The sequence below is a fragment of the Excalfactoria chinensis genome, chromosome 14 (assembly GCF_039878825.1).
Source record: "Excalfactoria chinensis isolate bCotChi1 chromosome 14, bCotChi1.hap2, whole genome shotgun sequence".
Classification (NCBI taxonomy): domain Eukaryota; kingdom Metazoa; phylum Chordata; class Aves; order Galliformes; family Phasianidae; genus Excalfactoria; species Excalfactoria chinensis.
In genome coordinates this window covers 13,547,320-13,558,982 of record NC_092838.1, presented here as the reverse complement: position 1 = coordinate 13,558,982, position 11,663 = coordinate 13,547,320, and the positions used below count along the sequence as shown (strand labels likewise).

General features: G+C 48.6%; 1 protein-coding gene across 5 annotated transcripts; it reads right to left on the bottom strand.

The window, feature by feature from the left end:
• Nucleotides 1-3,939: 3,939 nt before the first annotated feature.
• LITAF (lipopolysaccharide induced TNF factor) lies at nt 3,940-11,663 on the bottom strand. Of its 5 annotated transcripts, none has more exons than XM_072349417.1 (5): nt 11,506-11,663; nt 6,998-7,129; nt 5,564-5,746; nt 5,047-5,206; nt 3,940-4,683 (listed from the first exon to the last, which is right to left on the bottom strand). In XM_072349417.1, exons 3-5 carry the CDS (start codon nt 5,739-5,741, stop codon nt 4,575-4,577), a joined length of 447 nt encoding a protein of 148 aa, XP_072205518.1. In that variant the 5' UTR covers nt 5,742-5,746; nt 6,998-7,129; nt 11,506-11,663; the 3' UTR covers nt 3,940-4,574. The 5 variants fall into 5 exon arrangements, with proteins under 5 accessions (XP_072205518.1, XP_072205515.1, XP_072205516.1 ...); XM_072349414.1 differs by lacking the exon at nt 11,506-11,663 and adding an exon at nt 10,962-11,433; XM_072349415.1 differs by lacking the exon at nt 11,506-11,663 and adding an exon at nt 10,520-10,808.

Here is an 11,663-nt window from a genome sequence, read left to right as displayed (position 1 = left end):
GTGGTGAGCCGTTCCAGAAGCCAACACCAGCTCCTTCTCAAAGGACTCAGGTACTCTCTCAGTGTATGTTAATCCCATGCGTGGCACCAGTGTCCAGAGTCACTGGAGTACATAAATAGGTGCTTAATTCTTAGCATGAGCACACCCTGAATCATTGAGTTTTTGCTCAAACCGAAATGCTTCCTTGGAACAAGGCTGTTTTATTTCATCCCCTTCACAAACACCAGAAGTTCTTACAGAAACCTTTGTCTTTTTTAAGAACCAGATTTCCCATCGGAGCTTTTTTCGCTTGCTTTCTCATGTTAAAAACCCTATTTCCTCCTGAAGTCGCATTTTCAATTTTTCATGCAGGTCCCAGGCTGTCCAAACCTCCCTGCAAGGAAACAGCTCCAAGAGAGACCGCGACCAAGAAAGGGCGTGAGAGCTGGGCTGGAGCACGGCCTGAGCCCAAAGGCCGTGAAACAAAACGGGGTAACCAGAAGGCATCTGATAGCTATCAGACCTAGGCTGCAGAGCACTGGTGTTCAGGTGCCTCACTGCTGCTGAGGACCTGATGCAGACATGGCCTATACATCCTACCATGAGCAAGAGGAGGAAAACACTTTCCCAGACGGCTGCACAGGCAATGCTTGGCAAATAAAACCATCCTGGTGAGTTTTTTGAAAAAGTGCAATAGTGTTTCATCAGTGCCATGTTTCAAAGCTTTCAAATGCCTGGCTATGCATATCAGCATTCTGATTGCTCTTCCTGAACTAACAACACCTCGATGGCATTTACAATAGTTGGTGTGCACAGCAGAAGGGCTCTCTTTAATGATTAGCAAACAAGCTTTCTCAAAGATCCAAGACCAAAACAGAAGTTCTCTATTACCAGCACAGGACATCAACATCTGAGCAGCACTAAGAGAAACCGCAGTGCATGCAGGGGGCCCTTGGGGTCTTTAACTCAGCACTACAACACCCCATCAGCTGCCTCAGGCCTGGCTGCCCAGCTTTGCTCCCCAGCAAGACAAGGCTGCAGCTGTGACCCCCAGCACAGCGTCATGGGACGCTTACCCCACTGATGTCCCCACTGAGGTTGTCCCATCAGAGAAATTACCCAACGTTACATGTAACACTTCAGCCGGGGGCTATCACACCATCTGGAAAAGCTAGAGATGGAAACTGCTTTGTTGGTGGTGTTTTCCAGTGCTTTTGTCCCTGTTGCCATGCTCAGATCCCTGGCTCACACCACACATTTAAATCCTGCAGCACTCTCCATGTCCCCCCCTGCTAGCACTACAAAGCCCCGGAGCTCAAAGGCTCTTTTTATTTCTTCAAAGGTTTCTCTTTTTGAAATACAAGTACCAGTGAGCCTCACAAAGAAAGACAGGCCTCCACAGAAGGCCTTTAAAAACATCTCCAGCCCATGCCAGCCTTATCCTGGACCTGGGCATGGAGCCTTTCAATACCTCCAACCCACAGGCACCTGTTCACACCAACAGTAGATTTTTAGATTCTCAAACCAAAAAAGCAGCAGCATTTCCTTTGAAATCAGCAGGTTTCGCTATGTATGGTCTGATGACTTACCCTGAGAAAACAAATCGCTTCTGAAACAAGCACAGAAATAAATCCTGCAACATCTGGCATATCACACAGGAGGGTCCTCAGCCCACAAAGCCACATTAAAAGTCCCCCTGAAGGTAAATCATTTGTATCACACTGCAGAATTTCATAAGAGAAATGGGGACACAGTGGTGAATTTGCTATGAAATACAACCCCTGGAACTGCGCAGCAGAGTACCTGACACCACAGAACAGGCACTTCAGTTTATTCCTAGGAGAACTGCAAGTGTTCCATTACCTGTTCTTCAGAAGAGCAACAGAAGACAATTAACTTGTCTGAGCACACGGCAACTTCTTTTTTGTAACAAAAACAACTCAAAACAAAATAACACCCTTGTGGTTAAATGGTCAGAAATGCTTTTTAAAAAAGTGCAATAAATAGCATCTCTTTGACACCTCCCAATAACACCTTCTTGAAAATCTTTCAACTGATGTTTGTTTGAACAGTTTGGGGTGCTTTTTTTTTTTTTTTCTGAAATCCCCCTTGGCTCACACGCCATTATAAATAACTACATTTGAATGCTCAGGACCTGTTGATTAAAACCACGAGTCTAATGGTGATAACACCATCCAAGTGTAACACAGAGCAATGCCATCCTGGAACAAAGATGTGCACGTATCAACCTCACCTTCCTACATTCTCTGCATCTCAGCAAGAAAACACATAAAGAGACACCACTCCAAGCACTTACTTAGGCAGAAGACACACTACTGGCCTGGGCACAAAATCGTTTTGCAAAAGACCTTCAAGATCACCAAGATCAACTGTCTGATGCACACCTGCCCACGCTCTCTGCCCTCCATGCCTTGGCTGGAGAGGCCACTCAGTCAGTGCTAGACAACACACAGTGCTGCGGAGAGTGAGAGGTGGCCACAGGACCACAGCCACCTCGGCAGCACGGCTCCTGAGCCCTGCTGTCACTGAGGTAGCAGGCACATTCACAGCAGGTACTACTGAGGCAACAGTACATTACCATTGCACTAGTCACTCCTTGTTTTCTCACCTCCCGTGCATGCTGTAGGAAAGTACTATTCAAGGACAGCTTAGGAAGTGCTTCAGGAAGTGTTTTTAAGAAGACCAAACACCTGTTTCCATAGGCACCAAGATATTCTGACGCTTTAAGACCTGGCTTGGTGTGCAAGCAGTTCAGCTGCAGGCCAGAGAATGTGGCTTCTCAGAGCCTTGGGTCAAGACAGACACAGAAAAATTTAACCCACAGTTACATTTCTTGACATAATTTTATCATTCACATGTCTGGAAGCACCCAAAGTGTCAGAACTTCCCAGTAATGAGCACTAGATAGAAAATAGGTTTTTATTTGAAATGAAGTTTTAAAAACAACCAGCGACTTCAGCACAACCAAACAATTTCCATTTCTCAGTCTAAAATCAACTTAAAGCAAGTCACCTGGGTGCATTCCATAGATCAGCCCACACACAAAAACACAAAACCAGGCTTTGTATCCAAGAAAGTTTAAGCACCTCATCTTTTCCCAGCACTCTGTATGGAGGAGCTTCATTACTTCCTGTCTTACCCTGGTGGTAAACTGACAAGAACATTTTTCATGAAGTCCAGGGGAAAAGATGGCTTTACAGTAATGAACAGCATACATATGTGAGAATCAGTGACAGCATCAGCAGAGAATTCAAAGAAGCTCCAAAGCAGCATCACCCCAAGCCTCGGAGAACACCAAAACCTTAGAGAACACCAAAACCAAACACAGCAGATAAGAAACGTGAGCACATCGTGCACACCCAGAACAGAAAGCTACAGAAGCAGCACATCTTTCTCTCCGTCAGTCCCTTGCCAGCTGTAGCTACCGGGACTCAGACACACATGGAAGCCTTTACCACTCGCAAACTGACCCACAAGCAACAGCAGTATGCAAGGAATAGCTAACGAGGCCCAGTCACTGCACTGGTGACACACAGAACTCAGAGATTTCAAAACTGAAGCGCTGAAAGACTTCTGAATATTTACCATATACCAAACATTTGTAGAAGGCGCAGCAGAAAAAAAAACAATAAATGCTTTTTTAGATTCATATTTATTTTTAGCCTTTACAGAGATGAATGCAGTGTTAGCACAGCAGCCCTGCTCCTGCTTGCTGCAGCCAGATATCACCCAGCTATCACCCAAGCAAACTCAGAGGTTATTTGGACCACATCTACCATTTTAAAATTCTTCAGCCTTCAGAGCCATCACACGCAGCTTAGCTTTCTGAGAACAGAAGTTACCTTTCATTTGGAAAATGAGTCAATAAATCAGCAGTAAAAATGGGAAAAAAAAAAAAAAAAAAAAAAAAAAAGAACTATTTACTAAAAATTTCTGAGTAAGCAACAAGGAAACTCAGGTACTACATTCGATCACCAGTGATGCACAATAACCTGAGTTGTCCATTTGGTAACACAGCTTCCAAGAAGAAAGAAGCCTTCAGGTTTGATTGTCTTTCATAGAAAGTTTTGAAGTCAATTTCAGTGCTCAGAAAAAAGTACCCAACTGATAACACTGGGGAGCAAATTACCTCCTTTGTCAGAGGGGCAGCTATGTCAGAGGCAAGCAACTGCCTGCCAGTTTGTGAACTTTGCTGTTGCAGTAACATCAGCACCAAGCAGAAGGCTCGACAGCCCTCTACAGATGTTCTCCTCATGGTTTGTGCCAAGATTGTAAAGCAAGCAAACACAGTGTGCTGCACAATTGAGACAAGATTAACTGGACCAACATCACCTGCCTGTTTTGCGTGAAGCAGAAAGGGGCAAACATTCAGGTGCCACCACCTGGTGCAGAACTGAGCAGTCTATCGAGCCCAAAAAAGAATCATTAATTCTTATTCAAACAGTCTGACAACAAACATTAATTTTATTGGTTTCCAGTGACAGGACAGGAAAAAACTATGAAGCTTCCATTGAGCTTCAGTAAGGGCTAATCAAGAGAGAGGTGCAAATCAACTCTTAGTGCTTACACACTGCCTATAAACGCTTAAAAGAACCAACATGGGCATTGCAATTTGGACAGAAGTGTTCCACGTCTTTCAGAGCATCAATGCAAAAGGGAATTAAACAACAGCCAGCTATGCACCTGCAAAGAAAAAAATAACAACACCATACTGTTTTACCACTTGTTACATACACAAGAAGGTTAAACCACATTTCTTTCCAGGAAAAAAACCACTTCCTGAAAATTCCCTACCAAAGCTACCCACAAAACTGCTGTCACAAAGCTTTAGGATGAACACACATGCCTACAGAGCTCAGCTGTTATCAACCTGCTTTAAGGTCCTGCAGGCCTTCCAGCCAGTACAGTCTCTTCAAACCACCAAGGGTCAGAATGAGAGCATGAGAAAGCAACAAAGCTGAAACTACAAGGCCTTCACTACAGCTTAAAGCTCTGAAAGGTCACGTAGGACGAAAGAAAATGAAGTGCAAATGTGAGTCAACCTACCCCAGCAGGCAGAGGCCACCACATGACAGCCAAGTCAATGCTCCTGACTCAAAGCGGGGACGTGTCACGATCATCTGGTTACAGGAAGGACAACTCATCTGAACTGGGCGGTCATAGAACAACACTACTGGTTGCTGCACATACACTGTCTGAACTGTAACTGAACAAAGAAAGTGTTTATTCAGTGGGTAAATAAGGAAGATAATCAGCTTCCTCTGAACTACAACCACCTGCTGTTCAGAAATACTTGAGGCTCGGAGCAGTGAAATATAGCAACAAAGAAAACACCGCGACGTTTCCTAGCACAGAACACATTGTCTAAGAATAGATCTGTATTAAAAACTGCAAAAAGGCAAAATACATAATTTATATCATTGTGCTCTGTATGTGTCGCGAGACTCGACTGATCTTATTTCCTGCCTAGGTAGGAAACACATCTACCACAACCCTTATGTTTCTGCACAGCACCTCTGAAAACAACCTGACCCCTCTTTAATGCGGTACAGTCAAGGCTTACCAGGGCTTGTTGCTGGCATAGGCTGTCCTGAGTACTGGGGAGAGTCCATTCCCTTCCCACCTGGTCTGAGGCCAGGTTCTGGGACAGGGTAGGGGTGAGGATAGTTCACATGGATTCCTACTGTCTCCTCATATGAAGGCGGTGCAGATGGGGCAGGAAAGCCACTGGGAGCAGACATTATATCTAGAACATAACAGAAAAGAATGTCATAACAGAAGACTTTATTTAGAGAAGGCAGCAACTTCTTTCAGACAAACAGCAGGAAGTAATTAGATCAAAGCACACATTTCACAGCACAAACTGTATTTACTGCTATCAGAAAGACAAAACATAAAAGTCGATCTCAATATTGTTGTTGTTTCTTCCTTCTCTTTATCTTTTCACGGTTTTTACCCATCTTCCCACCAGCAGCCCTCTTCTTATAAACCAAAAATGCCACAGTCAGGACATCATGTGTCCTTATGACTATACTAAGCTAACTGGCAGTTTCTCCCAGTTCTAGAGAACTGTACTTCAGATGTCTTCAGTCTCCTGCAAAAGCAAGAAATACAATGGACTGCACAGTGGTTGCCGACTAACATGAGCCTCGTTTGTGGTGAAGTGCAAATAACTAAAATAGAATGTAGATCTTTGCTGCAATTTGAAATAAACAGGCACTTAACACTGAAGGAAAAAGAAACCCCAAACAACTAAGTACATCCAACTCAATTCATGTCTTTTACAACTCAGTTAAGCTGGAAGTGAATCATTTTTGCTGCCTACCCAGGCTTCAATCGACGTTAAACACAACTTAACCAATTACTACCTCATTACAGAACATAAGCATGCTAACCATTGCCTTTTCCCAATAAGCATTAACCTAAAGATTAGACAGCAGGGAAAACAGACATCAGAGAGACGTTCCAGGAAGTTTGTTCAGCATTTTAGCTCAGGTGAGACTCGCAGCCCGAATCAGCAACGTGTTACATCCCCTGTGCAACCTCAAAAAGGCACTGACAGACTTTCCAGTTTCCATTTGTATTTTGCTCACTGCAAATGGGTACAGAGCAGCTTATACCCTTAATCACAATATGCGTATATTTTCCAAAATGCCATTGGTACAGAGTTGCCTGGGAAGAGCAACTAATGTACAGTATCTGAATGCAAAGAAGGAAAAAAGTTAAAAGAACAAACCAACGTCGGATCATACCCAAACTGAGCCTATGGACCCACATGAGAGAGAGATGAATTTCTAACAGGTTACCCAACTGCTTACGAAAGGACATATGTTTGAAGAGAAGTAGCTGATGGTTGAAGTGGCTTTAAGCTGCATCAGAGGAACTCAGCCAACCAGGAGCTGGACTCGGCCATCTTTGTGGGTTCCTTCTAACTCAGGGTATTTTGTGATTGCATGAAATGGCAATAGTTCACTAATTAAAGATAATCTGAACTTACATGACTGAAACAATGGGCACAGAAGAGCTGCTGGCAGAGGCAGAAACAGCCCACAGGTTTTGTCTCCTTAAAGCCCGCTCCTGAATGCTGCTTCCAAACGCTTCGAAAGGGAAGATTGGTGGCAAGTACTGACTGTAAGAAAAAAACAAAGACAAGACGTAACAAGGAAGTAAATGATGCCAAAAGGTTAGCTTACTGGCTTGCTTACATGCAACCTGCAGATAAAGCACGATGTGCAAACACTGAATGACCAATACGCACACTAAATACAAGACCAGCTCACATGGATACACAAGAATTTCCACGTACGTCTGGGAGTTTCAGATCCAAATACCACTCAGCACAGAGAAGAACTGAGCAGTTCTTGCTTCTGCTCCCCAGCTCTCACAACCCTTCCACTTCAAGCCTTTAGAAATGCATACAGCAGGACAAAGACCAGTGGTTTCAGGTACCCACCCCACTTCATTTTCCTGCTTTTCATACATCCTCTTGTATTCCAAGCATGCAATAAGGCAGACGTTGGCTCACCATGCCCAGCTGCACTAACTTTGGGCAGACGAGTCACCAGACTCCAGAGAAGGATTAACAGAAAGCAAAAGCATCAGCTCCCTCCTCCAGGTTTTTCTTTTTGCTTGTGATTCTTTCTTGAGAGAACGAACACCTAAATCTGCTCAGTTTCCCAACTCAAACCACCTCCATTACAAGCACACACACACAGGCAGAACAACATCTGCAGGAGGCAAAGCACTTTTCCCAGTTCATCCCTCGCTGCAGAGGTCTGCTGCTCCTCATACAGAGCAGAACAACGTTAGCATAAAGAGAGGTAAACATCTGGTAAGGACTAGAGCATTCACAAACCACTGCTGGAGTGAAACCAGCTCACTAGATGAGGTACTTACACTAGCTAGAGACCAGGAAACAGCAAAGCAATGAATTCTACCAGCAGCAGGATATTCTCCCATTCACTGGAGAGCACAGCACCGCACTTTGACACCTTTATAATGGCACTAAAGCCACATTACATTTCCAGGCATGAAAAGCTTCTAGGACTGTCATGTACATCCGCTCTGCAGATGGATTCAGCTGCTCTATCTTTCCTGGTGAGAAAACTTCCTGATCTTGTTACAGAACTACATACAACAACCCACAAAACCTTTGGTACGTATTTGATTTAAATAGAAATGTATTTATTAAAATACAGGTAACATCTTCTGTTGTAAACAAATAGCAGCGCAGCCGTTTGGTCAGGCAGCACAGCTCCCCACCATGCACAAAGTTTTGAACAAATCAGGAAGTTTGACTCTGCTTATCAATCAGCACAGATACAGACAGCACGGGGAAAGTAAGGGAAATCAAGGTCTCTCTATCAGATCCCGAGAGTACACAGGCATTACTCAGCACTCAGGAAATTCAGGTCCACACGTTAACTTACACCTTTGTCTTTTTCAAGGAAGGGCAACAGATTCAAGATTCCCTTCCTCCCAAGGGACAGTTTTACTGTAAGGACGTTTTGAGATGTTCTCCAAATCAGAGAGGTGGACAGAGCCGCGGTCCTGCTCCCTCCTGACACCCCATCCGCTGATGGATCTGCTACTGATGGATCTGCCACCTCCATCAGCTCACACCTTTCAGCTGCCTGCACTGACAGACAATAAGCACACCTGCCCACACCCAAGATGTAACGCATACTTAATGCATAGAATACGAATTACTGGTATTGCCCAGATCCGTCTAGGGTGACACAGTTTAGAACCGCAGCATTTTTCCTCAAGACCGGCACAAATGGATCCTAAGAACGTGGAGAAACACCTGTGCCTAAGGACACAGCGAAGAAACACAGGAGGGCATCCATCGAGTGATAAATCACCTCATTCGCACCTCGGCCCGCAAATACAACCGACCTGCAGGCAGTGACCTGCCGATCCCGGCTTGTTCCCAGAGACCAAGAAATCTCTGGCACCAGCAAAAAGAAATGCTTGGCTCGCTTGGATTGTTGCACAGAGCTAAGGTAGCTGGCTATACACCACCCCATGATCTCTTCGCTTAAGGCCGGTAAAACATCAGCTGGGAGTGCCAGCAGATTTGAAGAACTCATCGCTAAGAGAACAGATCAGACAGAAGGAAACAGGAACTGGGCAGTTGTCAGTAGAAGCAAACAAACGGAGCAGCAATTGAGCCGGAAAACCACGGCAGGATCTCCCCATCTGTACCACAGCTCACAGGGAGTGGCTCAGCAACAGGAACACGGATTTCAATAGTCTGTGATTGCAACTTCCAGCACAAACACTTCCAGCCCCGATATTTACAGGCAACGCTTCTCAGTGAGCGATGCTGCAGTTTTTGCTCTGACTGCTGATTTGGGGCTGTTCCACAGCCATCCCCTTCAGCTCCCAGCGACGTGTGCAGCCCCAGCAGTGCCACACCGGTGGCCGTGGCCCTCACCTCCCTCTCATCATTTGTTGTTGTTCTTTTTCCTTTTTCTTCTTTAAAGGAAAGAGGAAGTTGTAATTCTGGAGTACGGATAACTACCAAGTACTGCAACAAAGGGTACAAAAATAAAGCCGACTATCGGTCCCTCTAACATCTATCAAAGCGGCGGTTCGTTAATAAAACAAGCAAACAAACAAACACGACAAGAACGAGAGCGCTCCGGGATTACGAGAGCAGCTCTTCCCGCAGGAACTGCAGCCCAGCCGCACGCGGCGCTTTGCTGCCGTCCGTCCCGCTCTCAGCGTCAGCTCAAAGCAGGCTTTCAGCTCTCAGTACCGCCCCAGAGCTCGTCCCGCACTGCCGGCTCTCCCCGAAAGAAGCCCGCGGACAGGAGAAAGGGGAAGTCAGAACCTGCCTCGTTAACCAGGCTGCGAAACCTCTCCTATCGTTTTGGCTCTCGGCGTCTACGGGACTTTTCAGATGAGGAGCCTTATTCGAGGAGGCCGTTAAGTCGATCCTCCTCCACTTCGTGCAGCCTCCCGGCAGCAGCGCCTCTGCGCCAGGACCGCACAGCCCGCAGCAGCAGGAATTCACCTGGTTTTCTTCCTCAAAGACAGACGCACGAGAACAGCTTTCCGAACCCAGGCCGGACACGTCAGTCAGTACACCGCCCTCTTTCCCTGACCTCCATCTCAAGCTGAAACTTTCCCGTTTCTGTGGCTCAAGCTCCCCGGTTCTCCCCTCGCAAAAGCCCGGGCTGCTCTCCGGCTCCGCGAGCGGCACGCTCGCTCCGCTCCCCCCACGGGCGCGCGGCCGCGGCCCCCGCCGCCCCGGGGTCACCCCCGTACCGTGCCCCGAGCACCGGCTGCACCCGTCCTCCGCGCTGCCCGGCCCGGCTCAGAGCCCGCGGCCACAGCGGGAAACGGCCGGCAGCAGCGCGTTCCCCGCCCATCCCCTCAGGGCTCCGCTCTGCCTCGCTTCCCTCTCCATCCTTCATTCCCCAGCTCCCGCCGCCGCCGCCGCCGCCGCCGCCTTACCTGAAGGGCGTCCCCCCTCCCCCCCTCCCCCTCCCTCCCTTTCTCAGCCGGGTACCTGCGGACGGAACGCTACCGTGGGCTGCGCTGAGCAGCCCGTTCTCAGCAGAGACCCGGCAGATGAGCCCCGCGTTGATTCCGTGCTGCGGCCCAACATCTCCGTGCTGCGGCCCGGCAGCTCGCGACACGCTCGCTCCGCTCCCCCCACGGGCGCGCGGCCGCGGCCCCCGCCGCCCCGGGGTCACCGCCGCCGGCCTCGGTTTTGTGGGGCGGCCGGAGCGCCTGATGGGAGCCGGGCAGGGCGGCTCCGCTAACGGGCCCCGCGCAGCCATACGGCTCGGGCCCGTCGAGGGCAGGTGCGGGGCTCTGCCCACCCGCCGCTGGGCTCCGGTCCGCACGTCTTAACTCTCTGAAAAGGGAACAAAGCCCCCCGACCCGACCCGACCCGGCCCGGCCCGGCCCGGAGCAGCGAGGCTCCGGGCAGCGCCCCCGGTCCTTACCGCCCCACAGCGGATCCGTGTCAGCCCTACTTGCCCGAGCCGCCGTCCCGCCGCGTTTGTCCCGTCCCTTTCCCCTCCCCGTTCGCTCAGACGAATCACAGCTGCTGGGACTGCCCCGGCCCGGCACCACCGGCACCCCCAGCGGACGGAGCGCTACCGGCCGTGCTCTGCGCGGAGCACCGCGTGCCGCCCGCGCCTGCAGAGCAGAGGAGCGCCGTTCGCCGCGCGGCTCCTGCGCCGTCCTGCCTCGGGGACATCCAAACTGAAACGGCGATCCGCAGCTTCCCCGCCAGCAGCAGTGGCGGAGCGCACGTTTCCGAGCGCGAGGAGAAAATGGGCTTTCCCTTAATTCCAAGATAAACTTGTGAAATAACCTGGTTCGGTTATTTCAGCCAACGCTGCGCTCAACAAAACGAAGAAAACCATCAAAGAAGTCTCCCAACAGACACAGAGACTTTAACTAGGTCACTTAACCCATTGTATTCGGCCTCTGGAAACTTGCAGCTCGTTTCTGCGTCCAACTGAGCGGCTCGCACATACGTACCTAAATAAGGCAGAAAGTGATCACTGCGCGGGGTTCGATGAGCGCTGCTTCCCTGCTATAGCTGAAGTGCACCAGTTGGCCAGATTTGTTGTTGAGAGCTTTAATCCGCTTTGGACTGGAAGGAGTCACCGACCCCAGAGGTCTCAGCAGGGACTTGG

Bases quoted from the DNA above. Each gene is read 5' to 3' on its own strand.
- LITAF (XM_072349417.1), bottom strand. From the start codon at position 5,741: ATGTCTGCTCCCAGTGGCTTTCCTGCCCCATCTGCACCGCCTTCATAT. The intron at 5,207-5,563 runs GTAAGCCTTGAC...TTCTTTGTTCAG, and splicing joins TATGCCAGCAACAAGCCCTG to TTACAGTTCAGACAGTGTAT. The intron at 4,684-5,046 runs GTAGGTTGACTC...TTTTCTTTGCAG, and splicing joins GGTGGCCTCTGCCTGCTGGG to GTGCATAGCTGGCTGTTGTT.